At 43.4% G+C, this 26,594-nt stretch overlaps 2 protein-coding genes and 3 pseudogenes across 2 annotated transcripts; 3 read left to right on the top strand and 2 right to left on the bottom strand.

Moving 5' to 3' along the window:
* The first annotated feature begins 41 nt into the window (after positions 1 to 41).
* On the top strand, positions 42 to 3,009 carry LOC128534655 (uncharacterized; annotated as a pseudogene).
* A 3,851-nt stretch (positions 3,010 to 6,860) lies between these two features.
* Positions 6,861 to 14,426, bottom strand: LOC128534726 (uncharacterized). The gene is made up of 4 exons (XM_053509140.1): positions 14,355 to 14,426; positions 14,191 to 14,267; positions 7,498 to 7,798; positions 6,861 to 7,397 (listed from the first exon to the last, which is right to left on the bottom strand). Exons 1-4 carry the CDS (start codon positions 14,424 to 14,426, stop codon positions 7,077 to 7,079), a joined length of 771 nt encoding a protein of 256 aa, XP_053365115.1. The 3' UTR covers positions 6,861 to 7,076.
* Positions 9,363 to 12,333, top strand: LOC128534654 (uncharacterized; annotated as a pseudogene).
* A 3,711-nt stretch (positions 14,427 to 18,137) lies between the features above and the next one.
* On the top strand, positions 18,138 to 21,108 carry LOC128534653 (uncharacterized; annotated as a pseudogene).
* A 3,937-nt stretch (positions 21,109 to 25,045) lies between these two features.
* On the bottom strand, positions 25,046 to 26,244 carry LOC128534419 (uncharacterized). The gene is made up of 3 exons (XM_053508844.1): positions 26,094 to 26,244; positions 25,619 to 25,919; positions 25,046 to 25,518 (listed from the first exon to the last, which is right to left on the bottom strand). The coding sequence occupies exons 1-3, from the start codon at positions 26,144 to 26,146 to the stop codon at positions 25,198 to 25,200; spliced, it is 675 nt and encodes a 224-aa protein (XP_053364819.1). The 5' UTR covers positions 26,147 to 26,244; the 3' UTR covers positions 25,046 to 25,197.
* Between the last annotated feature and the right edge of the window lie 350 nt (positions 26,245 to 26,594).

Genomic DNA, 26,594 nt, shown 5'->3' with positions numbered 1-26,594 from the left:
AAGCATCATCAAAAGGGAGTGTGGACCAGCAGCTCCAAACGATGTGCACCTTCATCATCTACATCGGTGCTGAGCGGTTTGGTATCAAACAGCCAAAGGCCAAGACTACAGCCAGACCCAACAGGCGAGAGAATAAGATCATTGTACTCAGGAGAGACTTAAAGTCCCTGAAACAACGTTTTAAGAAGGCGAGCGAGGAAGAAAAGCCCGCCCTGACTGAGCTCCGGGACATCCTTAGGAAAAAGCTCATCTCCCTACGTCGTGCTGAGTGGCACAGGAGGAAGGGTAGAGAGAGGGCCCGCAAGCGCACTGCCTTCATAGCTAACCCTTTCGGGTTTACGAAGAAGCTGCTTGGGCAGAAGCGAAGTGGGACCCTCATGTGCCTAGAAGACGACATCAATCGCCATCTCTCTGAAACATACAGCGACCGGCAGAGGGAGGAAGACCTGGGCCCCTGCAGAGAACTAATTTCACCACCACTACCATCCAGCCAATTCAACATCAAAGAGCCAACGCTGGCAGAGGTCAAGAACATGGTCAGGGCTGCACGGACCAGTGCAGCACCAGGGCCGAGTGGCGTGCCATACAAAGTATACAAGCACTGCCCAAGACTTCTGAAGAGGCTGTGGAGAATCAGGGTAGTATGGCGAAGAGGCAGGGTAGCCAAGCAGTGGAGGTATGCCGAAGGTGTGTGGATACTGAAGGAGGAAAACGCAAGTGACATCTCGCAGTTCCGTACCATCTCACTGCTTAGCGTAGAGGGCAAGATCTTCTTTAAGATCCTTGCCAATCGCATGACCGATTTCCTCCTGAGGAATTCCTACATTGATACTAGCGTGCAGAAGGGAGGGGTTCCAGGCTTCCCAGGCTGCATTGAACACACTGGAGTGGTCACCCAGCTGATTCGAGAGGCCAGAGAGAACCGAGGAGATTTGTCAGTCATATGGTTGGATCTGGCAAATGCCTAAGGATTAATTCCTCACAAGCTGGTGACCAAAGCCTTGACGATGCACCATGTTCCGCAGAAGATCACAGATCTCATACAGGACTATTACAGTAGGTTTAGTATGAGATTTACATCTGGATCTATAACATCAGCATGGCACCGCCTAGAAAAAGGCATCATTACTGGTTGTACCATATCAGTGACGCTGTTTGCTCTAGCGATGACCATGCTTGTCAAGGCGGCAGAAGTGGAATGCAGAGGGCCTCTTTCTAGATCTGGCACTCGACAACCGCCAATTAGAGCCTTTATGGATGACTTAACAGTCACAGCAACATCAGTGCCAGGGTGCCGCTGGCTTCTTAAAGGTCTGGAAAGGTTAACATCTTGGGCGAGAATGTCATTCAAGCCAGCTAAATGCCGGTCCCTTGTGTTGAGGAAGGGGAGAGTTGAGGTTAAATTCCGCTTCCACATGAACGGGCTCCAGATACCATCATTGACGGAGAAGCCGGTGACGAGCTTGGGGAAGCTCTTCGATGCGACTTTAAGAGACACAGCAGCAATCCAGGCTATGCACGCAGAGCTGAAAACCTGGCTTGCAGCAGTGGACAGGGCAGGCCTCCCCGGGAAATTTAAAGCCTGGATATATCAGCATGGCATTCTGCCAAGGCTTTTGTGGCCACTGTTGATGTACCAGGTCCCAATAACAACGGTGGAGACCCTGGAGAGAAACATCAGCCAGTTCCTGCGTAGGTGGCTGGGCCTGCCAAAGAGCCTGAGCTGCATTGCCCTGTATGGGCACACCAACAAGCTCCAGCTCCCGTTCTCAGGCCTTACAGAGGAATTCAAAGTAACAAGAGCTAGGGAGGTGTTACTGTACAGAGACTCATCCGACACCGGAGTCTCCTCTGCAGGCATAGAGGTCAGGACTGGAAGGAAGTGGAGGGCGCAGAAGGCAGTCCAGCTGGCAGAGGCAAGGTTGCGGCATGGTGTGCTAGTAGGGTCTGTGGCGGTTGGGCGAGCAGGACTCGGCTGTCATAAAATGCCGCGCTATGACAGAGCGCTGGGGAGGGTCAGACGGCAAATGATTCAGGGCGAGGTCCGAGCAGAGGTGGAAGAGGAGCGGCGTAGTAAAATGGTGGCTATGCTTCAGCAGGGAGCTTGGACCAATTGGGAGCATGCACTGACTAGGAAAATCACCTGGTCAGAAATTTGGAGGTCAGAGCCAGCAAGACTCAAGTTTCTGATCCAGTCAGTGTATGACGTCCTACCGAGCCCAGCTAATCTGCATTGCTGGGGGCTAGTGGAAGCACCATCTTGTCCTCTGTGCCCGGCAAGAGGGTCGCTGGAGCACATCTTGAGCTGCTGCCCAAAAGCACTGGGAGAGGGGAGGTACCGATGGCGCCACGACCAGGTGCTGAAGGCAGTAGCTGATATCATCGGTGCTGGAATCCAGCAAAGTAAGCACCAGCCCCTAGTAAGGCCAAATATTGTTTTCGTCAGGGCCGGGGAGAAGACTCAGTCACAGTCAAAGGTCTCAGCTGGTCTGCTATCCACAGCAGGGGACTGGCAGCTGAAGGTAGATCTGGGGAGGCAACTGAAGTTTCCAGACCACATTACCAGCACAACACTCAGGCCAGACATGGTTTTAACATCAGAAAGTACAAAGCAAGTGGTGCTAATGGAACTCACAGTCCCCTGGGAAGATCGGATTGAGGAAGCTTTTGAGCGGAAAAAGGCGAAGTATCTGGAACTGGTGGAGGACTGCAGGCGGAAAGGGTGGAGGGCCCGCTGTGAGCCAATTGAGGTTGGCTGCAGAGGATTCCCAGGACAGAGCCTGCACCGATCACTCAGGCTGCTTGGAATCAGAGGTGCTCAAGAAAGAAAAGCCACCAGAAACATCTGTGAGGCAGCGGAGAAAGCCTCTAGGTGGCTGTGGATAAAAAGGGGCGACGTATGGCTTAGTCCGCTGCTTGGACACAAGTCGGGGTCTGATCATCCCCGGCTGGGTCGCTCAGGTGAGGGTGTCTGATGATCTAAGACCCGAAACACCCTGTGACCCTGGGTTCATCACTGAGGATGTGTCCAAGCTGCACCACTAAGGTGTTTCTTATAACTGTTCCTTAGTATAGATTTCTAGTAATTGTAATGTCACACCCTTTACGATAAGTGAAGACAGACGAAATTGTGAAGCAATGTGGGACTTATTTATAAATGACTCAAATGCGGTTTAATTTTTCTTTTTTGTAAGAGAATGTAAGGCAAAAGTTATGACCTCCTGCAGTTTATAATTTATTATTTGTAATTTATAACCTGAATAAATGCTATTGGCATTTTTTTTTTACATTTTATATTATTTAAAAGGCTTAAAATGTATTTAAACTTTGCTTATTATTATTATTATTATTATTATTATTATTATTATTATTATTTATCAGATTAATTGGAACCCCAAACCACTTAAGAAGCATTAGTTTAAAAGTACATATTTTTAACAGAGTTCTTACATATTTTAGGTTTTTTAAATCTCTTTTTAACTTCCAAAATATTCCAAATAAAATATTGCAATTTATCTCATTTTGCTTTATTTATGTATTTACACATTTGCCTATTTACTTAAATGCTAAACCAGAATTAGATAATACATAATTTGTGGGGATATAAAGGATAATAATTATATGGCTTATTAAATAATTTCTGGCAGCTTCATGAACCTAAATTAGCTACATGCTGCTATATTTATTTATTTGTCATTCTTATTTTTATATCTCTGTCTATATCTCATAGTAATCTCAATGGCTTTGGCTGTTATTGGTGCCAGAATTGATCTCCTAAGAGGTTACACTGAATGATGCAAAAACAAAAACCATTTAGTAAGTAGTAGATGTTTATGAAAGAAATGTCAGAGCAAATTACTAGACGATTATGGTGACTCGAATAACCACTCTTTAGAACAATACAGCGCAAAAGAGATAAATCAGAGAACACAGGACAATGACAAGAAAAATGTAAATTAAACAGCTTGAAAGAAAGCATGAAACAACTTGCTTGAACAATTAATTTTGGAAGATCATGCAAGAGCAGAAAGTGCAGGAATTTTAAGCAAGTGTGAAAAAATGTGGTAAAATGCCATATGAATGCTTACAAAAATAGAAGTGTAAATAGTTTATGTTTATCAATTAACAAAATGGAAAGTATATCCAGGTCAAATCAGTATTTGGTGTGATCCTTTGTGCAGTTTTTGAAGGAAATCAGCAGGGAGGTCATTCCAAACATCTTGGAGAACTAACCACAGATCTTTTGCAGATGTAGGTTGTATAGAAAATACAGTACAGTACAGGTGCACCATTGGGTAACCTGGTTTCCTCCTACAGTCCAAAGACATGGAGAGTAATCTAACTGGAATATTCCCAAATTCCCTTTAATGTAGTTTCCAGTCCTCCTGTGTACTAGTGGAAGTAATACTATAGTAATTGACGGGAAGTTTAAACCTAAAAATAAGCTGATTCATTTCAGGTTGAAGCCTAGCACATGTTTGCCTGTCTGTCTGTATGGCAGAACTCTCTGCCCAATGTATTAATACAAAGAAATTAAATTTAGTACGAATGAGTATCTTGTGCCTTTTTTATGTTAAGTTTTACTTCGTTAGGTGTCAGCCAAATACTCTCCCTACTCCCTGTTCAGTAATCATTGAGTGAGTCACAGATGAGAAATCGAAAAAAATAGATCGGATAAAGTTTTGCCTTAAAACAACTTTAAAATTCATTAAAATTTCTTTATGCCACTTAAGTGCTGTTATTTAAGCTGTATCCTAAGTTTACCTTTTCTAATTACTATCTACTGATGCAGGTGTTTATTAATAGCTTATTTTAAGTAGATTTTTAAATCTTTCACATAACATAAGCAGGGTGTCCACCTAGAGGAGAATCCTACCTGGTCCTTGCACAAGAACATCTTTTCTTCGTGAGAAGGCTGAGGTAGGCCCAGCTTCCGCCAGCGATCCTCACCACCTTCTAGAGGGACTATTAAGAGCATCATAAGAAGCTGCATTACTTTCTGGTTTGGAAATTGTGCCATCTCAGACCGCAAGACCCTACAGCGGATAGTGAGGACCGCCGTGAAAGAATCTCTCTTCCCTTTATCGAAGACATCTCCACCACAAGCGGCATCCGCAAAGCCACTAGCATTGTAGCTGATCGGACAAATCCCTCTTACTCACTCTTCACCATCCTGCCATCTGGAAAAAGGTACAGAAGCAAAAAGGGAATGGACTGATAAACACACAGAACCAGACACACACACACAATTACTCAGATAAACTCAACTACCTCATAACATTGGAACTAAACTGATAAATACGCGCAGACCCACTGATCAACAACCATCTAACAATTATGCTCAATGTACAGACAAAACCTAATAAGAGAGAGAGAGAGAGAGCGTATCAATGTACCCCGTTTTTTCCTTTTTAAAAATTGGTCTTTTTGTGGTATACTGTATTTCCAATTGTCATGGTACTTACACTGTCTCTTTTATAGTAATCTGTGCAGTGCCACTGCATCCCTTATGGAACCTCCAAAGGTTACCAATACCTCTTATGGTAACCTCCATTGTCTTTGGTAAATACCATATTTATTGGGTACCACAATTGCTATGTAATATGGTGGCTCGGTGGCAGGTGTTTCGCCTGCCATGCGGAAGGCCGGGTTCGATCCCCAGCCAGTGCCCTGAACCCAGCCACTGGATGCAGTGCCGGTCCAGTGCAGTGTTAAACAGTGTCAAATTACATGAACAGAACAAAAACATGTTGCAATAAAAAAAAATGCAGATTTTTTTCCCCCCTTCATTTTAACTGTAATACCTGAATGTTGGCAGACCAACCTCGGGTCTGTGTGCATGGAGTTTGCATGATCTCCCCGTGCTTGGTGGGTTCCCCCAGAATGGTCATGTTTCCTACTACAGTCCACAGAACAGTGTGTATGTGTTTGTGCTTTGCAATGGATTGGCACCCCAGCCAGGTGTACATCGCCTCGTGCCTAAGTCTCCTGGGATAGGCTCTAGGCCCCCCGGACCCTGTACACAGGATAAAGCAGAATAGATGGTGAGTGAAACTTTTGGCAGACTGACTTGGTGAGGTTGAAAAATAATAAAGATGGTATTCTCACTCACTCATCTGTACTGGTTTATCTTGTATACAGGAGACATGGTGAGCTACACTCTGGACAGGATGCCAATCCATCGCAGGGCACATCCACATAACCACACATTCATTCACACACTACTGGCAATTGGGGAACACCAGTTAGCTTAATATTCATGTCTTTGGATTGTTTGGAGGAAAACCCACCAAGCACAGGGAGAACATGCACCATGCACATAGACCAAGAGGCAGGAATCAAATCCCCGACCCAAGGCGATAGTGCTAACCTAGTACACCCTGCTGCCTAAGATAGTATTCTCAGTTGAAAATATTTTTTGAAAGGCAATTTAGTAAGGTCTATATTTTTGCAATTACTTTTTAAATGGTTAAATGATCTTTCAATTTGAAATGTACAACTACAAAAAATTTAAGTGCCGAAGATTAAAATTGCAATGCAGAAAAGAATATTTTTATTTCAACGTTTCTGTTAAGTTTAAGTTTGTTGCCTTACTTGTTCACTCATTTATTATTATTATTATTATTATTATTATTATTTAATTTTTTCATTATTGACTTACGGGAATCTGGATTCTGTAAGAAGCGCGATCGCGCACGCACTCGCTCCCTCTCTCTCTCACACACACACACACACTGATTCTGACCATGAGGGCAATTCATTGTCACCAGTTCATCAACCAGCCCGAATATTTTTGAAACCAAAACCCCCTGAGGGAGCCCATGCAGACAGTGCAAAAGAATAGAAATTCACACATGAAGTTTTTTAAATATATGCTTTTAATCACATAAATATTACATTTTAAAATTAATGATTCTCCTGAAAAACATGTCTTATGCCTTAAAGCAAAAACTTCATTAACAACATTAACAACGCCAATTAATTAAAACAGTGGTGGCTAATTCATGAGGGTTTATCTAGTATTTAAGCAATTTTATGAGAAAGCATAAGCCTGCCAAACCTAAAATATGATCAGCTCAAGAAGTTTCAAAAAAGTCATGCTCGTTCTGCATTTGCGTGCGGAAAATTGCCTTGGCTACGTTGATTTTTTCCGCTGTATCTAGATATTTGTTCAGTACATCTCTGTAATCCTTTTCAGGGTTTCCATTCTTATTGTCTTCTTGCCATGTGTGGTAGACATTGGTAGGTGGTAACTCCACGTTGTTGGCCAGCCACACCCAGAGCCTTGCACAGGGCACGAGAGCTACAGCAAAGTAAATAGGGTCTTTGGTCATCGCCTGTCTGTAAGTTGCCAGATATTTCTTCATGGCTGGTGTTGGTTTGATAGAAGCTGCATTCTGTATTCAGGGACATAATGTCAATTTAATTATATTTATAACAGAGATATATCACGTCTACAGTACATTGTAATTTCTTTTGCATTGTTTCGGCTCTTACCTTAAAGAAATATTGCTGAATTAATAAGTCCAAAAATGATTTGTAACTGTTGTATCTTCCTGTTATTAAGTCACTAAGGTCATTTGGTTTTTTGACCTTCTTGCTCATTATTTTCAGCATACCGGTAACCTCTCGCACATAGTTGATGTCCTGCAAGGTGAAGTTGACATAGCGCTCAGCTTGTAGACTGTTGGATTGCATTTGCTGCATGAAGTCAAGTTGGAGAGTTTTGTTTGCGATGTCCATATTCATACTCCAGAGGTCCTCATATACATCCTGCTGCACGGATGCCAAACTGAAGCTGCAATAACATATTGTGTGGCAATATATTATACTTTGCATATTTTTGTCATGTTAATTTAAGAAATTTAAATCAAGTAGAAAATTTTAAGAGGTTCATTATGTCACATTTAGTTCATAAACACCTTAGCATTTGCAAAGATTTGTCAAACAAAAAGTGGAAATCAGTTCTTACCTCAAAGAGGAGAAAAGAGGTATGAATGAAGGCACAGCACTCATTGTTTCCATTACACCGCACACACTGTATCAGAAGTGATGCACTTTCTGCAGCAACCCTTTCTTTAATAAAGCTGGATGATTTGGTAATAAGTGACACGTGATTGAAGTGCATTTTAATTAGATATCCTATGTTCTCGTCAGGGCCGGCTCAGCTGGTCTGCTATCCACAGCAGGGGACTGGCAGCTGAAGGTAGATCTGGGGAGGCAACTGAAGTTTCCAGACCACATTACGAGCACAACACTCAGGCCAGACATGGTTTTAACATCAGAAAGTACAAAGCAAGTGGTGCTAATGGAACTCACAGTCCCCTGGGAAGATCGGATTGAGGAAGCTTTTGAGCGGAAAAAGGCGAAGTATCTGGAACTGGTGGAGGACTGCAGGCGGAAAGGGTGGAGGGCCCGCTGTGAGCCAATTGAGGTTGGCTGCAGAGGATTCCCAGGACAGAGCCTGCACCGATCACTCAGGCTGCTTGGAATCAGAGGTGCTCAAGAAAGAAAAGCCACCAGAAACATCTGTGAGGCAGCGGAGAAAGCCTCTAGGTGGCTGTGGATAAAAAGGGGCGACGTATGGCTTAGTCCGCTGCTTGGACACAAGTCGGGGTCTGATCATCCCCGGCTGGGTCGCTCAGGTGAGGGTGTCTGATGATCTAAGACCCGAAACACCCTGTGACCCTGGGTTCATCACTGAGGATGTGTCCAAGCTGCACCACTAAGGTGTTTCTTATAACTATCCTTCTGGCATAGCCAGTGACATCCAGGAAAGGCTGGATGACGACTACGAACAGTGTAGTGACGGCTGGAGAGACAGTGGACAGCTCGGAGAGACGGCAACCGGGGCAGCGAGGGTTAGCACCCCAAGCTGCAGCTCCCGTGAGGGAGCACCCAACTAAGCTACAGAAAGCCCGAATGAAATATACCCCCAGGGGTGCCCGAGAGGGGGGGAGGATGAGCACCCCACACGGACGGACCTTCTGGTGCAGAACATGAGCAAAGGATTAACGACGATGAGAGTATCTTGTATGTGTGGCAAAAGCTGCAAGAACCTGAAAGGCCTGAAGATCCATCAGACAAAGATGGGCTGTACGAGGAAGGAGCAAGCTGAACAACACACAGAGGCAGTGCATAGCAAGGCCCCTGGTGAGACGGAGGAGGAGCAGGACCCGGAGTCAACCCACAGTGTTCAGAACTTCCAAGCTCAGCGTGCTCCACCCAGCAATCCATCTGAACATCGCAGGGTCTTGTGGCCAGCGGCACACAAGGAGTTTGAGTGGCGCCAGTTCGATAAAGATGTAGATGGCGCCTTGGAAGCATCATCAAAAGGGAGTGTGGACCAGCAGCTCCAAACGATGTGCACCTTCATCATCTACATCGGTGCTGAGCGGTTTGGTATCAAACAGCCAAAGGCCAAGACTACAGCCAGACCCAACAGGCGAGAGAATAAGATCATTGTACTCAGGAGAGACTTAAAGTCCCTGAAACAACGTTTTAAGAAGGCGAGCGAGGAAGAAAAGCCCGCCCTGACTGAGCTCCGGGACATCCTTAGGAAAAAGCTCATCTCCCTACGTCGTGCTGAGTGGCACAGGAGGAAGGGTAGAGAGAGGGCCCGCAAGCGCACTGCCTTCATAGCTAACCCTTTCGGGTTTACGAAGAAGCTGCTTGGGCAGAAGCGAAGTGGGACCCTCATGTGCCTAGAAGACGACATCAATCGCCATCTCTCTGAAACATACAGCGACCGGCAGAGGGAGGAAGACCTGGGCCCCTGCAGAGAACTAATTTCACCACCACTACCATCCAGCCAATTCAACATCAAAGAGCCAACGCTGGCAGAGGTCAAGAACATGGTCAGGGCTGCACGGACCAGTGCAGCACCAGGGCCGAGTGGCGTGCCATACAAAGTATACAAGCACTGCCCAAGACTTCTGAAGAGGCTGTGGAGAATCATCAGGGTAGTATGGCGAAGAGGCAGGGTAGCCAAGCAGTGGAGGTATGCCGAAGGTGTGTGGATACTGAAGGAGGAAAACGCAAGTGACATCTCGCAGTTCCGTACCATCTCACTGCTTAGCGTAGAGGGCAAGATCTTCTTTAAGATCCTTGCCAATCGCATGACCGATTTCCTCCTGAGGAATTCCTACATTGATACTAGCGTGCAGAAGGGAGGGGTTCCAGGCTTCCCAGGCTGCATTGAACACACTGGAGTGGTCACCCAGCTGATTCGAGAGGCCAGAGAGAACCGAGGAGATTTGTCAGTCATATGGTTGGATCTGGCAAATGCCTAAGGATTAATTCCTCACAAGCTGGTGACCAAAGCCTTGACGATGCACCATGTTCCGCAGAAGATCACAGATCTCATACAGGACTATTACAGTAGGTTTAGTATGAGATTTACATCTGGATCTATAACATCAGCATGGCACCGCCTAGAAAAAGGCATCATTACTGGTTGTACCATATCAGTGACGCTGTTTGCTCTAGCGATGACCATGCTTGTCAAGGCGGCAGAAGTGGAATGCAGAGGGCCTCTTTCTAGATCTGGCACTCGACAACCGCCAATTAGAGCCTTTATGGATGACTTAACAGTCACAGCAACATCAGTGCCAGGGTGCCGCTGGCTTCTTAAAGGTCTGGAAAGGTTAACATCTTGGGCGAGAATGTCATTCAAGCCAGCTAAATGCCGGTCCCTTGTGTTGAGGAAGGGGAGAGTTGAGGTTAAATTCCGCTTCCACATGAACGGGCTCCAGATACCATCATTGACGGAGAAGCCGGTGACGAGCTTGGGGAAGCTCTTCGATGCGACTTTAAGAGACACAGCAGCAATCCAGGCTATGCACGCAGAGCTGAAAACCTGGCTTGCAGCAGTGGACAGGGCAGGCCTCCCCGGGAAATTTAAAGCCTGGATATATCAGCATGGCATTCTGCCAAGGCTTTTGTGGCCACTGTTGATGTACCAGGTCCCAATAACAACGGTGGAGACCCTGGAGAGAAACATCAGCCAGTTCCTGCGTAGGTGGCTGGGCCTGCCAAAGAGCCTGAGCTGCATTGCCCTGTATGGGCACACCAACAAGCTCCAGCTCCCGTTCTCAGGCCTTACAGAGGAATTCAAAGTAACAAGAGCTAGGGAGGTGTTACTGTACAGAGACTCATCCGACACCGGAGTCTCCTCTGCAGGCATAGAGGTCAGGACTGGAAGGAAGTGGAGGGCGCAGAAGGCAGTCCAGCTGGCAGAGGCAAGGTTGCGGCATGGTGTGCTAGTAGGGTCTGTGGCGGTTGGGCGAGCAGGACTCGGCTGTCATAAAATGCCGCGCTATGACAGAGCGCTGGGGAGGGTCAGACGGCAAATGATTCAGGGCGAGGTCCGAGCAGAGGTGGAAGAGGAGCGGCGTAGTAAAATGGTGGCTATGCTTCAGCAGGGAGCTTGGACCAATTGGGAGCATGCACTGACTAGGAAAATCACCTGGTCAGAAATTTGGAGGTCAGAGCCAGCAAGACTCAAGTTTCTGATCCAGTCAGTGTATGACGTCCTACCGAGCCCAGCTAATCTGCATTGCTGGGGGCTAGTGGAAGCACCATCTTGTCCTCTGTGCCCGGCAAGAGGGTCGCTGGAGCACATCTTGAGCTGCTGCCCAAAAGCACTGGGAGAGGGGAGGTACCGATGGCGCCACGACCAGGTGCTGAAGGCAGTAGCTGATATCATCGGTGCTGGAATCCAGCAAAGTAAGCACCAGCCCCTAGTAAGGCCAAATATTGTTTTCGTCAGGGCCGGGGAGAAGACTCAGTCACAGTCAAAGGTCTCAGCTGGTCTGCTATCCACAGCAGGGGACTGGCAGCTGAAGGTAGATCTGGGGAGGCAACTGAAGTTTCCAGACCACATTACCAGCACAACACTCAGGCCAGACATGGTTTTAACATCAGAAAGTACAAAGCAAGTGGTGCTAATGGAACTCACAGTCCCCTGGGAAGATCGGATTGAGGAAGCTTTTGAGCGGAAAAAGGCGAAGTATCTGGAACTGGTGGAGGACTGCAGGCGGAAAGGGTGGAGGGCCCGCTGTGAGCCAATTGAGGTTGGCTGCAGAGGATTCCCAGGACAGAGCCTGCACCGATCACTCAGGCTGCTTGGAATCAGAGGTGCTCAAGAAAGAAAAGCCACCAGAAACATCTGTGAGGCAGCGGAGAAAGCCTCTAGGTGGCTGTGGATAAAAAGGGGCGACGTATGGCTTAGTCCGCTGCTTGGACACAAGTCGGGGTCTGATCATCCCCGGCTGGGTCGCTCAGGTGAGGGTGTCTGATGATCTAAGACCCGAAACACCCTGTGACCCTGGGTTCATCACTGAGGATGTGTCCAAGCTGCACCACTAAGGTGTTTCTTATAACTGTTCCTTAGTATAGATTTCTAGTAATTGTAATGTCACACCCTTTACGATAAGTGAAGACAGACGAAATTGTGAAGCAATGTGGGACTTATTTATAAATGACTCAAATGCGGTTTAATTTTTCTTTTTTGTAAGAGAATGTAAGGCAAAAGTTATGACCTCCTGCAGTTTATAATTTATTATTTGTAATTTATAACCTGAATAAATGCTATTGGCATTTTTTTTTACATTTTATATTATTTAAAAGGCTTAAAATGTATTTAAACTTTGCTTATTATTATTATTATTATTATTATTATTATTATTTATCAGATTAATTGGAACCCCAAACCACTTAAGAAGCATTAGTTTAAAAGTACATATTTTTAACAGAGTTCTTACATATTTTAGGTTTTTTAAATCTCTTTTTAACTTCCAAAATATTCCAAATAAAATATTGCAATTTATCTCATTTTGCTTTATTTATGTATTTACACATTTGCCTATTTACTTAAATGCTAAACCAGAATTAGATAATACATAATTTGTGGGGATATAAAGGATAATAATTATATGGCTTATTAAATAATTTCTGGCAGCTTCATGAACCTAAATTAGCTACATGCTGCTATATTTATTTATTTGTCATTCTTATTTTTATATCTCTGTCTATATCTCATAGTAATCTCAATGGCTTTGGCTGTTATTGGTGCCAGAATTGATCTCCTAAGAGGTTACACTGAATGATGCAAAAACAAAAACCATTTAGTAAGTAGTAGATGTTTATGAAAGAAATGTCAGAGCAAATTACTAGACGATTATGGTGACTCGAATAACCACTCTTTAGAACAATACAGCGCAAAAGAGATAAATCAGAGAACACAGGACAATGACAAGAAAAATGTAAATTAAACAGCTTGAAAGAAAGCATGAAACAACTTGCTTGAACAATTAATTTTGGAAGATCATGCAAGAGCAGAAAGTGCAGGAATTTTAAGCAAGTGTGAAAAAATGTGGTAAAATGCCATATGAATGCTTACAAAAATAGAAGTGTAAATAGTTTATGTTTATCAATTAACAAAATGGAAAGTATATCCAGGTCAAATCAGTATTTGGTGTGATCCTTTGTGCAGTTTTTGAAGGAAATCAGCAGGGAGGTCATTCCAAACATCTTGGAGAACTAACCACAGATCTTTTGCAGATGTAGGTTGTATAGAAAATACAGTACAGTACAGGTGCACCATTGGGTAACCTGGTTTCCTCCTACAGTCCAAAGACATGGAGAGTAATCTAACTGGAATATTCCCAAATTCCCTTTAATGTAGTTTCCAGTCCTCCTGTGTACTAGTGGAAGTAATACTATAGTAATTGACGGGAAGTTTAAACCTAAAAATAAGCTGATTCATTTCAGGTTGAAGCCTAGCACATGTTTGCCTGTCTGTCTGTATGGCAGAACTCTCTGCCCAATGTATTAATACAAAGAAATTAAATTTAGTACGAATGAGTATCTTGTGCCTTTTTTATGTTAAGTTTTACTTCGTTAGGTGTCAGCCAAATACTCTCCCTACTCCCTGTTCAGTAATCATTGAGTGAGTCACAGATGAGAAATCGAAAAAAATAGATCGGATAAAGTTTTGCCTTAAAACAACTTTAAAATTCATTAAAATTTCTTTATGCCACTTAAGTGCTGTTATTTAAGCTGTATCCTAAGTTTACCTTTTCTAATTACTATCTACTGATGCAGGTGTTTATTAATAGCTTATTTTAAGTAGATTTTTAAATCTTTCACATAACATAAGCAGGGTGTCCACCTAGAGGAGAATCCTACCTGGTCCTTGCACAAGAACATCTTTTCTTCGTGAGAAGGCTGAGGTAGGCCCAGCTTCCGCCAGCGATCCTCACCACCTTCTAGAGGGACTATTAAGAGCATCATAAGAAGCTGCATTACTTTCTGGTTTGGAAATTGTGCCATCTCAGACCGCAAGACCCTACAGCGGATAGTGAGGACCGCCGTGAAAGAATCTCTCTTCCCTTTATCGAAGACATCTCCACCACAAGCGGCATCCGCAAAGCCACTAGCATTGTAGCTGATCGGACAAATCCCTCTTACTCACTCTTCACCATCCTGCCATCTGGAAAAAGGTACAGAAGCAAAAAGGGAATGGACTGATAAACACACAGAACCAGACACACACACACAATTACTCAGATAAACTCAACTACCTCATAACATTGGAACTAAACTGATAAATACGCGCAGACCCACTGATCAACAACCATCTAACAATTATGCTCAATGTACAGACAAAACCTAATAAGAGAGAGAGAGAGAGAGCGTATCAATGTACCCCGTTTTTTCCTTTTTAAAAATTGGTCTTTTTGTGGTATACTGTATTTCCAATTGTCATGGTACTTACACTGTCTCTTTTATAGTAATCTGTGCAGTGCCACTGCATCCCTTATGGAACCTCCAAAGGTTACCAATACCTCTTATGGTAACCTCCATTGTCTTTGGTAAATACCATATTTATTGGGTACCACAATTGCTATGTAATATGGTGGCTCGGTGGCAGGTGTTTCGCCTGCCATGCGGAAGGCCGGGTTCGATCCCCAGCCAGTGCCCTGAACCCAGCCACTGGATGCAGTGCCGGTCCAGTGCAGTGTTAAACAGTGTCAAATTACATGAACAGAACAAAAACATGTTGCAATAAAAAAAAATGCAGATTTTTTTCCCCCCTTCATTTTAACTGTAATACCTGAATGTTGGCAGACCAACCTCGGGTCTGTGTGCATGGAGTTTGCATGATCTCCCCGTGCTTGGTGGGTTCCCCCAGAATGGTCATGTTTCCTACTACAGTCCACAGAACAGTGTGTATGTGTTTGTGCTTTGCAATGGATTGGCACCCCAGCCAGGTGTACATCGCCTCGTGCCTAAGTCTCCTGGGATAGGCTCTAGGCCCCCCGGACCCTGTACACAGGATAAAGCAGAATAGATGGTGAGTGAAACTTTTGGCAGACTGACTTGGTGAGGTTGAAAAATAATAAAGATGGTATTCTCACTCACTCATCTGTACTGGTTTATCTTGTATACAGGAGACATGGTGAGCTACACTCTGGACAGGATGCCAATCCATCGCAGGGCACATCCACATAACCACACATTCATTCACACACTACTGGCAATTGGGGAACACCAGTTAGCTTAATATTCATGTCTTTGGATTGTTTGGAGGAAAACCCACCAAGCACAGGGAGAACATGCACCATGCACATAGACCAAGAGGCAGGAATCAAACCCCCGACCCAAGGCGATAGTGCTAACCTAGTACACCCTGCTGCCTAAGATAGTATTCTCAGTTGAAAATATTTTTTAAAAGGCAATTTAGTAAGGTCTATATTTTTGCAATTACTTTTTAAATGGTTAAATGATCTTTCAATTTGAAATGTACAACTACAAAAAATTTAAGTGCCGAAGATTAAAATTGCAATGCAGAAAAGAATATTTTTATTTCAACGTTTCTGTTAAGTTTAAGTTTGTTGCCTTACTTGTTCACTCATTTATTATTATTATTATTATTATTATTATTATTATTATTTAATTTTTTCATTATTGACTTACTGGAATCTGGATTCTGTAAGAAGCGCGATCGCGCACGCACTCGCTCCCTCTCTCTCTCACACACACACACACACTGATTCTGACCATGAGGGCAATTCATTGTCACCAGTTCATCAACCAGCCCGAATATTTTTGAAACCAAAACCCCCTGAGGGAGCCCATGCAGACAGTGCAAAAGAATAGAAATTCACACATGAAGTTTTTTAAATATATGCTTTTAATCACATAAATATTACATTTTAAAATTAATGATTCTCCTGAAAAACATGTCTTATGCCTTAAAGCAAAAACTTCATTAACAACATTAACAACGCCAATTAATTAAAACAGTGGTGGCTAATTCATGAGGGTTTATCTAGTATTTAAGCAATTTTATGAGAAAGCATAAGCCTGCCAAACCTAAAATATGATCAGCTCAAGAAGTTTCAAAAAAGTCATGCTCGTTCTGCATTTGCGTGCGGAAAATTGCCTTGGCTACGTTGATTTTTTCCGCTGTATCTAGATATTTGTTCAGTACATCTCTGTAATCCTTTTCAGGGTTTCCATTCTTATTGTCTTCTTGCCATGTGTGGTAGACATTGGTAGGTGGTAACTCCACGTTGTTGGCCAGCCACACCCAGAGCCTTGCACAGGGCACGAGAGCTACAGCAAAGTAAATAGGGTCTTTGGTCATCGCCTGTCTGTAAGTTGCCAGATATTTCTTCATGGCTGGTGTTGGTTTGATAGAAGCTGCATTCTGTATTCAGGGACATAATGTCAATTGAATTATATTTATAACAGAGATATATCACGTCTACAGTACATTGTAATTTCTTTTGCATTGTTTCGGCTCTTACCTTAAAGAAATATTGCTGAATTAATAAGTCCAAAAATGATTTGTAACTGTTGTATCTTCCTGTTATTAAGTCACTAAGGTCTTTTGGTTTTTTGACCTTCTTGCTCATTATTTTCAGCATACCGGTAACCTCTCGCACATAGTTGATGTCCTGCAAGGTGAAGTTGACATAGCGCTCAGCTTGTAGACTGTTGGATTGCATTTGCTGCATGAAGTCAAGTTGGAGAGTTTTGTTTGCGATGTCCATATTCATACTCCAGAGGTCCTCATATACATCCTGCTGCACGGATGCCAAACTGAAGCTGCAATAACATATTGTGTGGCAATATATTATACTTTGCATATTTTTGTCATGTTAATTTAAGAAATTTAAATCAAGTAGAAAATTTTAAGAGGTTCATTATGTCACATTTAGTTCATAAACACCTTAGCATTTGCAAAGATTTGTCAAACAAAAAGTGGAAATCAGTTCTTACCTCAAAGAGGAGAAAAGAGGTATGAATGAAGGCACAGCACTCATTGTTTCCATTACACCGCACACACTGTATCAGAAGTGATGCACTTTCTGCAGCAACCCTTTCTTTAATAAAGCTGGATGATTTGGTAATAAGTGACACGTGATTGAAGTGCATTTTAATTAGATATCCTATGTTCTCGTCAGGGCCGGCTCAGCTGGTCAGCTATCCACAGCAGGGGACTGGCAGCTGAAGGTAGATCTGGGGAGGCAACTGAAGTTTCCAGACCACATTACCAGCACAACACTCAGGCCAGACATGGTTTTAACATCAGAAAGTACAAAGCAAGTGGTGCTAATGGAACTCACAGTCCCCTGGGAAGATCGGATTGAGGAAGCTTTTGAGCGGAAAAAGGCGAAGTATCTGGAACTGGTGGAGGACTGCAGTGCCCGAGAGGGGGGGAGGATGAGCACCCCACACGGACGGACCTTCCGGTGCAGAACATGAGCAAAGGATTAACGACGATGAGAGTATCTTGTATGTGTGGCAAAAGCTGCAAGAACCTGAAAGGCCTAAAGATCCATCAGACAAAGATGGGCTGTACGAGGAAGGAGCAAGCTGAACAACACACAGAGGCAGTGCATAGCAAGGCCCCTGGTGAGACGGAGGAGGAGCAGGACCCGGAGTCAACCCACAGTGTTCAGAACTTCCAAGCTCAGCGTGCTCCACCCAGCAATCCATCTGAACATCGCAGGGTCTTGTGGCCAGCGGCACACAAGGAGTTTGAGTGGCGCCAGTTCGATGAAGATGTAGATGGCGCCTTGGAAGCATCATCAAAAGGGAGTGTGGACCAGCAGCTCCAAACGATGTGCACCTTCATCATCTACATCGGTGCTGAGCGGTTTGGTATCAAACAGCCAAAGGCCAAGACTACAGCCAGACCCAACAGGCGAGAGAATAAGATCATTGTACTCAGGAGAGACTTAAAGTCCCTGAAACAACGTTTTAAGAAGGCGAGCGAGGAAGAAAAGCCCGCCCTGACTGAGCTCCGGGACACCCTTAGGAAAAAGCTCATCTCCCTACGTCGTGCTGAGTGGCACAGGAGGAAGGGTAGAGAGAGGGCCCGCAAGCGCACTGCCTTCATAGCTAACCCTTTCGGGTTTACGAAGAAGCTGCTTGGGCAGAAGCGAAGTGGGACCCTCATGTGCCTAAAAGACGACATCAATCGCCATCTCTCTGAAACATACAGCGACCGGCAGAGGGAGGAAGACCTGGGCCCCTGCAGAGAACTAATTTCACCACCACTACCATCCAGCCAATTCAACATCAAAGAGCCAACGCTGGCAGAGGTCAAGAACATGGTCAGGGCTGCACGGACCAGTGCAGCACCAGGGCCGAGTGGCGTGCCATACAAAGTATACAAGCACTGCCCAAGACTTCTGAAGAGGCTGTGGAGAATCATCAGGGTAGTATGGCGAAGAGGCAGGGTAGCCAAGCAGTGGAGGTATGCCGAAGGTGTGTGGATACTGAAGGAGGAAAACGCAAGTGACATCTCGCAGTTCCGTACCATCTCACTGCTTAGCGTAGAGGGCAAGATCTTCTTTAAGATCCTTGCCAATCGCATGACCGATTTCCTCCTGAGGAATTCCTACATTGATACTAGCGTGCAGAAGGGAGGGGTTCCAGGCTTCCCAGGCTGCATTGAACACACTGGAGTGGTCACCCAGCTGATTCGAGAGGCCAGAGAGAACCGAGGAGATTTGTCAGTCATATGGTTGGATCTGGCAAATGCCTAAGGATTAATTCCTCACAAGCTGGTGACCAAAGCCTTGACGATGCACCATGTTCCGCAGAAGATCACAGATCTCATACAGGACTATTACAGTAGGTTTAGTATGAGATTTACATCTGGATCTATAACATCAGCATGGCACCGCCTAGAAAAAGGCATCATTACTGGTTGTACCATATCAGTGACGCTGTTTGCTCTAGCGATGACCATGCTTGTCAAGGCGGCAGAAGTGGAATGCAGAGGGCCTCTTTCTAGATCTGGCACTCGACAACCGCCAATTAAAGCCTTTATGGATGACTTAACAGTCACAGCAACATCAGTGCCAGGGTGCCGCTGGCTTCTTAAAGGTCTGGAAAGGTTAACATCTTGGGCGAGAATGTCATTCAAGCCAGCTAAATGCCGGTCCCTTGTGTTGAGGAAGGGGAGAGTTGAGGTCAAATTCCGCTTCCACATGAACGGGCTCCAGATACCATCATTGACGGAGAAGCCGGTGAAGAGCTTGGGGAAGCTCTTCGATGCGACTTTAAGAGACACAGCAGCAATCCAGGCTATGCACGCAGAGCTGAAAACCTGGCTTGCAGCAGTGGACAGGGCAGGCCTCCCCGGGAAATTTAAAGCCTGGATATATCAGCATGGCATTCTGCCAAGGCTTTTGTGGCCACTGTTGATGTACCAGGTCCCAATAACAACGGTGGAGACCCTGGAGAGAAACATCAGCCAGTTCCTGCGTAGGTGGCTGGGCCTGCCAAAGAGCCTGAGCTGCATTGCCCTGTATGGGCACACCAACAAGCTCCAGCTCCCGTTCTCAGGCCTTACAGAGGAATTCAAAGTAACAAGAGCTAGGGAGGTGTTACTGTACAGAGACTCATCCGACACCGGAGTCTCCTCTGCAGGCATAGAGGTCAGGACTGGAAGGAAGTGGAGGGCGCAGGAGGCAGTCCAGCTGGCAGAGGCAAGGTTGCGGCATGGTGTGCTAGTAGGGTCTGTGGCGGTTGGGCGAGCAGGACTCGGCTGTCATAAAATGCCGCGCTATGACAGAGCGCTGGGGAGGGTCAGACGGCAAATGATTCAGGGCGAGGTCCGAGCAGAGGTGGAAGAGGAGCGGCGTAGTAAAATGGTGGCTATGCTTCAGCAGGGAGCTTGGACCAATTGGGAGCATGCACTGACTAGGAAAATCACCTGGTCAGAAATTTGGAGGTCAGAGCCAGCAAGACTCAAGTTTCTGATCCAGTCAGTGTATGACGTCCTACCGAGCCCAGCTAATCTGCATTGCTGGGGGCTAGTGGAAGCACCATCTTGTCCTCTGTGCCCGGCAAGAGGGTCGCTGGAGCACATCTTGAGCTGCTGCCCAAAAGCACTGGGAGAGGGGAGGTACCGATGGCGCCACGACCAGGTGCTGAAGGCAGTAGCTGATATCATCGGTGCTGGAATCCAGCAAAGTAAGCACCAGCCCCTAGTAAGGCCAAATATTGTTTTCGTCAGGGCCGGGGAGAAGACTCAGTCACAGTCAAAGGTCTCAGCTGGTCTGCTATCCACAGCAGGGGACTGGCAGCTGAAGGTAGATCTGGGGAGGCAACTGAAGTTTCCAGACCACATTACCAGCACAACACTCAGGCCAGACATGGTTTTAACATCAGAAAGTACAAAGCAAGTGGTGCTAATGGAACTCACAGTCCCCTGGGAAGATCGGATTGAGGAAGCTTTTGAGCGGAAAAAGGCGAAGTATCTGGAACTGGTGGAGGACTGCAGGCGGAAAGGGTGGAGGGCCCGCTGTGAGCCAATTGAGGTTGGCTGCAGAGGATTCCCAGGACAGAGCCTGCACCGATCACTCAGGCTGCTTGGAATCAGAGGTGCTCAAGAAAGAAAAGCCACCAGAAACATCTGTGAGGCAGCGGAGAAAGCCTCTAGGTGGCTGTGGATAAAAAGGGGCGACGTATGGCTTAGTCCGCTGCTTGGACACAAGTCGGGGTCTGATCATCCCCGGCTGGGTCGCTCAGGTGAGGGTGTCTGATGATCTAAGACCCGAAACACCCTGTGACCCTGGGTTCATCACTGAGGATGTGTCCAAGCTGCACCACTAAGGTGTTTCTTATAACTGTTCCTTAGTATAGATTTCTAGTAATTGTAATGTCACACCCTTTACGATAAGTGAAGACAGACGAAATTGTGAAGCAATGTGGGACTTATTTATAAATGACTCAAATGCGGTTTAATTTTTCTTTTTTGTAAGAGAATGTAAGGCAAAAGTTATGACCTCCTGCAGTTCATAATTTATTATTTGTAATTTATAACCTGAATAAATGCTATTGGCATTTTTTTTTTACATTTTATATTATTTAAAAGGCTTAAAATGTATTTAAACTTTGCTTATTATTATTATTATTATTATTATTATTTATCAGATTAATTGGAACCCCAAACCACTTAAGAAGCATTAGTTTAAAAGTACATATTTTTAACAGAGTTCTTACATATTTTAGGTTTTTTAAATCTCTTTTTAACTTCCAAAATATTCCAAATAAAATATTGCAATTTATCTCATTTTGCTTTATTTATGTATTTACACATTTGCCTATTTACTTAAATGCTAAACCAGAATTAGATAATACATAATTTGTGGGGATATAAAGGATAATAATTATATGGCTTATTAAATAATTTCTGGCAGCTTCATGAACCTAAATTAGCTACATGCTGCTATATTTATTTATTTGTCATTCTTATTTTTATATCTCTGTCTATATCTCATAGTAATCTCAATGGCTTTGGCTGTTATTGGTGCCAGAATTGATCTCCTAAGAGGTTACACTGAATGATGCAAAAACAAAAACCATTTAGTAAGTAGTAGATGTTTATGAAAGAAATGTCAGAGCAAATTACTAGACGATTATGGTGACTCGAATAACCACTCTTTAGAACAATACAGCGCAAAAGAGATAAATCAGAGAACACAGGACAATGACAAGAAAAATGTAAATTAAACAGCTTGAAAGAAAGCATGAAACAACTTGCTTGAACAATTAATTTTGGAAGATCATGCAAGAGCAGAAAGTGCAGGAATTTTAAGCAAGTGTGAAAAAATGTGGTAAAATGCCATATGAATGCTTACAAAAATAGAAGTGTAAATAGTTTATGTTTATCAATTAACAAAATGGAAAGTATATCCAGGTCAAATCAGTATTTGGTGTGATCCTTTGTGCAGTTTTTGAAGGAAATCAGCAGGGAGGTCATTCCAAACATCTTGGAGAACTAACCACAGATCTTTTGCAGATGTAGGTTGTATAGAAAATACAGTACAGTACAGGTGCACCATTGGGTAACCTGGTTTCCTCCTACAGTCCAAAGACATGGAGAGTAATCTAACTGGAATATTCCCAAATTCCCTTTAATGTAGTTTCCAGTCCTCCTGTGTACTAGTGGAAGTAATACTATAGTAATTGACGGGAAAAAAGTTTGTAGAAATAGTTTAAAGTTTAAACCTAAAAATAAGCTGATTTATTTCAGGTTGAAGCCTAGCACATGTTTGCCTGTCTGTCTGTATGGCAGAACTCTCTGCCCAATGTATTAATACAAAGAAATTAAATTTAGTACGAATGAGTATCTTGTGCCTTTTTTATGTTAAGTTTTACTTCGTTAGGTGTCAGCCAAATACTCTCCCTACTCCCTGTTCAGTAATCATTGAGTGAGTCACAGATGAGAAATCGAAAAAAATAGATCGGATGAAGTTTTGCCTTAAAACAACTTTAAAATTCATTAAAATTTCTTTATGCCACTTAAGTGCTGTTATTTAAGCTGTATCCTAAGTTTACCTTTTCTAATTACTATCTACTGATGCAGGTGTTTATTAATAGCTTATTTTAAGTAGATTTTTAAATCTTTCACATAACATAAGCAGGGTGTCCACCTAGAGGAGAATCCTACCTGGTCCTTGCACAAGAACATCTTTTCTTCGTGAGAAGGCTGAGGTAGGCCCAGCTTCCGCCAGCGATCCTCACCACCTTCTAGAGGGACTATTAAGAGCATCATAAGAAGCTGCATTACTTTCTGGTTTGGAAATTGTGCCATCTCAGACCGCAAGACCCTACAGCGGATAGTGAGGACCGCCGTGAAAGAATCTCTCTTCCCTTTATCGAAGACATCTCCACCACAAACGGCATCCGCAAAGCCACTAGCATTGTAGCTCATCGGACAAATCCCTCTTACTCACTCTTCACCATCCTGCCATCTGGAAAAAGGTACAGAAGCAAAAAGGGAATGGACTGATAAACACACAGAACCAGACACACACACACAATTACTCAGATAAACTCAACTACCTCATAACATTGGAACTAAACTGATAAATACGCGCAGACCCACTGATCAACAACCATCTAACAATTATGCTCAATGTACAGACAAAACCTAATAAGAGAGAGAGAGAGAGAGCGTATCAATGTACCCCGTTTTTTCCTTTTTAAAAATTGGTCTCTTTGTGGTATACTGTATTTCCAATTGTCATGGTACTTACACTGTCTCTTTTATAGTAATCTGTGCAGTGCCACTGCATCCCTTATGGAACCTCCAAAGGTTACCAATACCTCTTATGGTAACCTCCATTGTCTTTGGTAAATACCATATTTATTGGGTACCACAATTGCTATGTAATATGGTGGCTCGGTGGCAGGTGTTTCGCCTGCCATGCGGAAGGCCGGGTTCGATCCCCAGCCAGTGCCCTGAACCCAGCCACTGGATGCAGTGCCGGTCCAGTGCAGTGTTAAACAGTGTCAAATTACATGAACAGAACAAAAACATGTTGCAATAAAAAAAAATGCAGATTTTTTCCCCCCTTCATTTTAACTGTAATACCTGAATGTTGGCAGACCAACCTCGGGTCTGTGTGCATGGAGTTTGCATGATCTCCCCGTGCTTGGTGGGTTCCCCCAGAATGGTCATGTTTCCTACTACAGTCCACAGAACAGTGTGTATGTGTTTGTGCTTTGCAATGGATTGGCACCCCAGCCAGGTGTACATCGCCTCGTGCCTAAGTCTCCTGGGATAGGCTCTAGGCCCCCCGGACCCTGTACACAGGATAAAGCAGAATAGATGGTGAGTGAAACTTTTGGCAGACTGACTTGGTGAGGTTGAAAAATAATAAAGATGGTATTCTCACTCACTCATCTGTACTGGTTTATCTTGTATACAGAAGACATGGTGAGCTACACTCTGGACAGGATGCCAATCCATCGCAGGGCACATCCACATAACCACACATTCATTCACACACTACTGGCAATTGGGGAACACCAGTTAGCTTAATATTCATGTCTTTGGATTGTTTGGAGGAAAACCCACCAGGCACAGGGAGAACATGCACCATGCACATAGACCAAGAGGCAGGAATCAAATCCCCGACCCAAGGCGATAGTGCTAACCTAGTACACTCTGCTGCCTAAGATAGTATTCTCAGTTGAAAATATTTTTTGAAAGGCAATTTAGTAAGGTCTATATTTTTGCAATTACTTTTTAAATGGTTAAATGATCTTTCAATTTGAAATGTACAACTACAAAAAATTTAAGTGCCGAAGATTAAAATTGCAATGCAGAAAAGAATATTTTTATTTCAACGTTTCTGTTAAGTTTAAGTTTGTTGCCTTACTTGTTCACTCATTTATTATTATTATTATTATTATTATTATTATTATTATTATTATTATTTTATTTTTTCATTATTGACTTACGGGAATCTGGATTCTGTAAGAAGCGCGATCGCGCACGCACTCGCTCCCTCTCTCTCTCACACACACACACACACTGATTCTGACCATGAGGGCAATTCATTGTCACCAGTTCATCAACCAGCCCGAATATTTTTGAAACCAAAACCCCCTGAGGGAGCCCATGCAGACAGTGCAAAAGAATAGAAATTCACACATGAAGTTTTTTAAATATATGCTTTTAATCACATAAATATTACATTTTAAAATTAATGATTCTCCTGAAAAACATGTCTTATGCCTTAAAGCAAAAACTTCATTAACAACATTAACAACGCCAATAATTAAAACAGTGGTGGCTAATTCATGAGGGTTTATCTAGTATTTAAGCACTTTTATGAGAAAGCATAAGCCTGCCAAACCTAAAATATGATCAGCTCAAGAAGTTTCAAAAAAGTCATGCTCGTTCTGCATTTGCGTGCGGAAAATTGCCTTGGCTACGTTGATTTTTTCCGCTGTATCTAGATATTTGTTCAGTACATCTCTGTAATGCTTTTTAGGGTTTCCATTCTTATTGTCTTCTTGCCATGTGTGGTAGACATTGGTAGGTGGTAACTCCACGTTGTTGGCCAGCCACACCCAGAGCCTTGCACAGGGCACGAGAGCTACAGCAAAGTAAATAGGGTCTTTGGTCATCGCCTGTCTGTAAGTTGCCAGATATTTCTTCATGGCTGGTGTTGGTTTGATAGAAGCTGCATTCTGTATTCAGGGACATAATGTCAATTGAATTATATTTATAACAGAGATATATCACGTATACAGTACATTGTAATTTCTTTTGCATTGTTTCGGCTCTTACCTTAAAGAAATATTGCTGAATTAATAAGTCCAAAAATGATTTGTAACTGTTGTATCTTCCTGTTATTAAGTCACTAAGGTCTTTTGGTTTTTTGACCTTCTTGCTCATTATTTTCAGCATACCGGTAACCTCTCGCACATAGTTGATGTCCTGCAAGGTGAAGTTGACATAGCGCTCAGCTTGTAGACTGTTGGATTGCATTTGCTGCATGAAGTCAAGTTGGAGAGTTTTGTTTGCGATGTCCATATTCATACTCCAGAGGTCCTCATATACATCCTGCTGCACGGATGCCAAACTGAAGCTGCAATAACATATTGTGTGGCAATATATTATACTTTGCATATTTTTGTCATATTAATTTAAGAAATTTAAATCAAGTTGAAAATTTTAAGAGGTTCATTATGTCACATTTAATTCATAAACACCTTAGCATTTGCAAAGATTTGTCAAACAAAAAGTGGAAATCAGTTCTTACCTCAAAGAGGAGAAAAGAAGTATGAATGAAGGCACAGCACTCATTGTTTCCATTACACCGCACACACTGTATCAGAAGTGATGCACTTTCTGCAGCAACCCTTTCTTTAATAAAGCTGGATGATTTGGTAATAAGTGACACGTGATTGAAGTGCATTTTAATTAGATATCCTATGTTCCTTAGTATAGATTTCTAGTAATTGTAATGTCACACCCTTTACGATAAGTGAAGACAGACGAAATGGTGAAGCAATGTGGGACTTATTTATAAATGACTCAAATGCGCTTTCATTTTTCTTTTTTGTAAGAGAATGTAAGGCAAAAGTTATGACCTCCTGCAGTTTATAATTTATTATTTGTAATTTATAACCTGAATAAATGCTATTGGCATTTTTTTTTTACATTTTATATTATTTAAAAGGCTTAAAATGTATTTAAACTTTGCTTATTATTATTATTATTATTATTATTATTATTATTATTTATCAGATTAATTGGAACC

This window comes from Clarias gariepinus, chromosome 12, assembly GCF_024256425.1.
Source record: "Clarias gariepinus isolate MV-2021 ecotype Netherlands chromosome 12, CGAR_prim_01v2, whole genome shotgun sequence".
Taxonomy (NCBI): Eukaryota; Metazoa; Chordata; class Actinopteri; order Siluriformes; family Clariidae; genus Clarias; species Clarias gariepinus.
This window is presented reverse-complemented; position numbering and strand designations above follow the sequence as displayed.

Coding starts and splice junctions, on each gene's coding strand:
- LOC128534726 (XM_053509140.1), bottom strand. CDS start 14,426: ATGCCGCTTGTGGTGGAGATGTCTTCGATAAAGGGAAGAGAGATTCTT. Junction 14,268..14,354: donor GGCGGTCCTCACTATCCGCT/GTAGGGTCTTGC, acceptor TCCCTCTAGAAG/GTGGTGAGGATCGCTGGCGG. Junction 7,398..7,497: donor TTCAGCAATATTTCTTTAAG/GTAAGAGCCGAA, acceptor CCCTGAATACAG/AATGCAGCTTCTATCAAACC.
- LOC128534419 (XM_053508844.1), bottom strand. CDS start 26,146: ATGGAAACAATGAGTGCTGTGCCTTCATTCATACTTCTTTTCTCCTCT. Junction 25,920..26,093: donor CTTCTTTTCTCCTCTTTGAG/GTAAGAACTGAT, acceptor ATGTTATTGCAG/CTTCAGTTTGGCATCCGTGC. Junction 25,519..25,618: donor TTCAGCAATATTTCTTTAAG/GTAAGAGCCGAA, acceptor CCCTGAATACAG/AATGCAGCTTCTATCAAACC.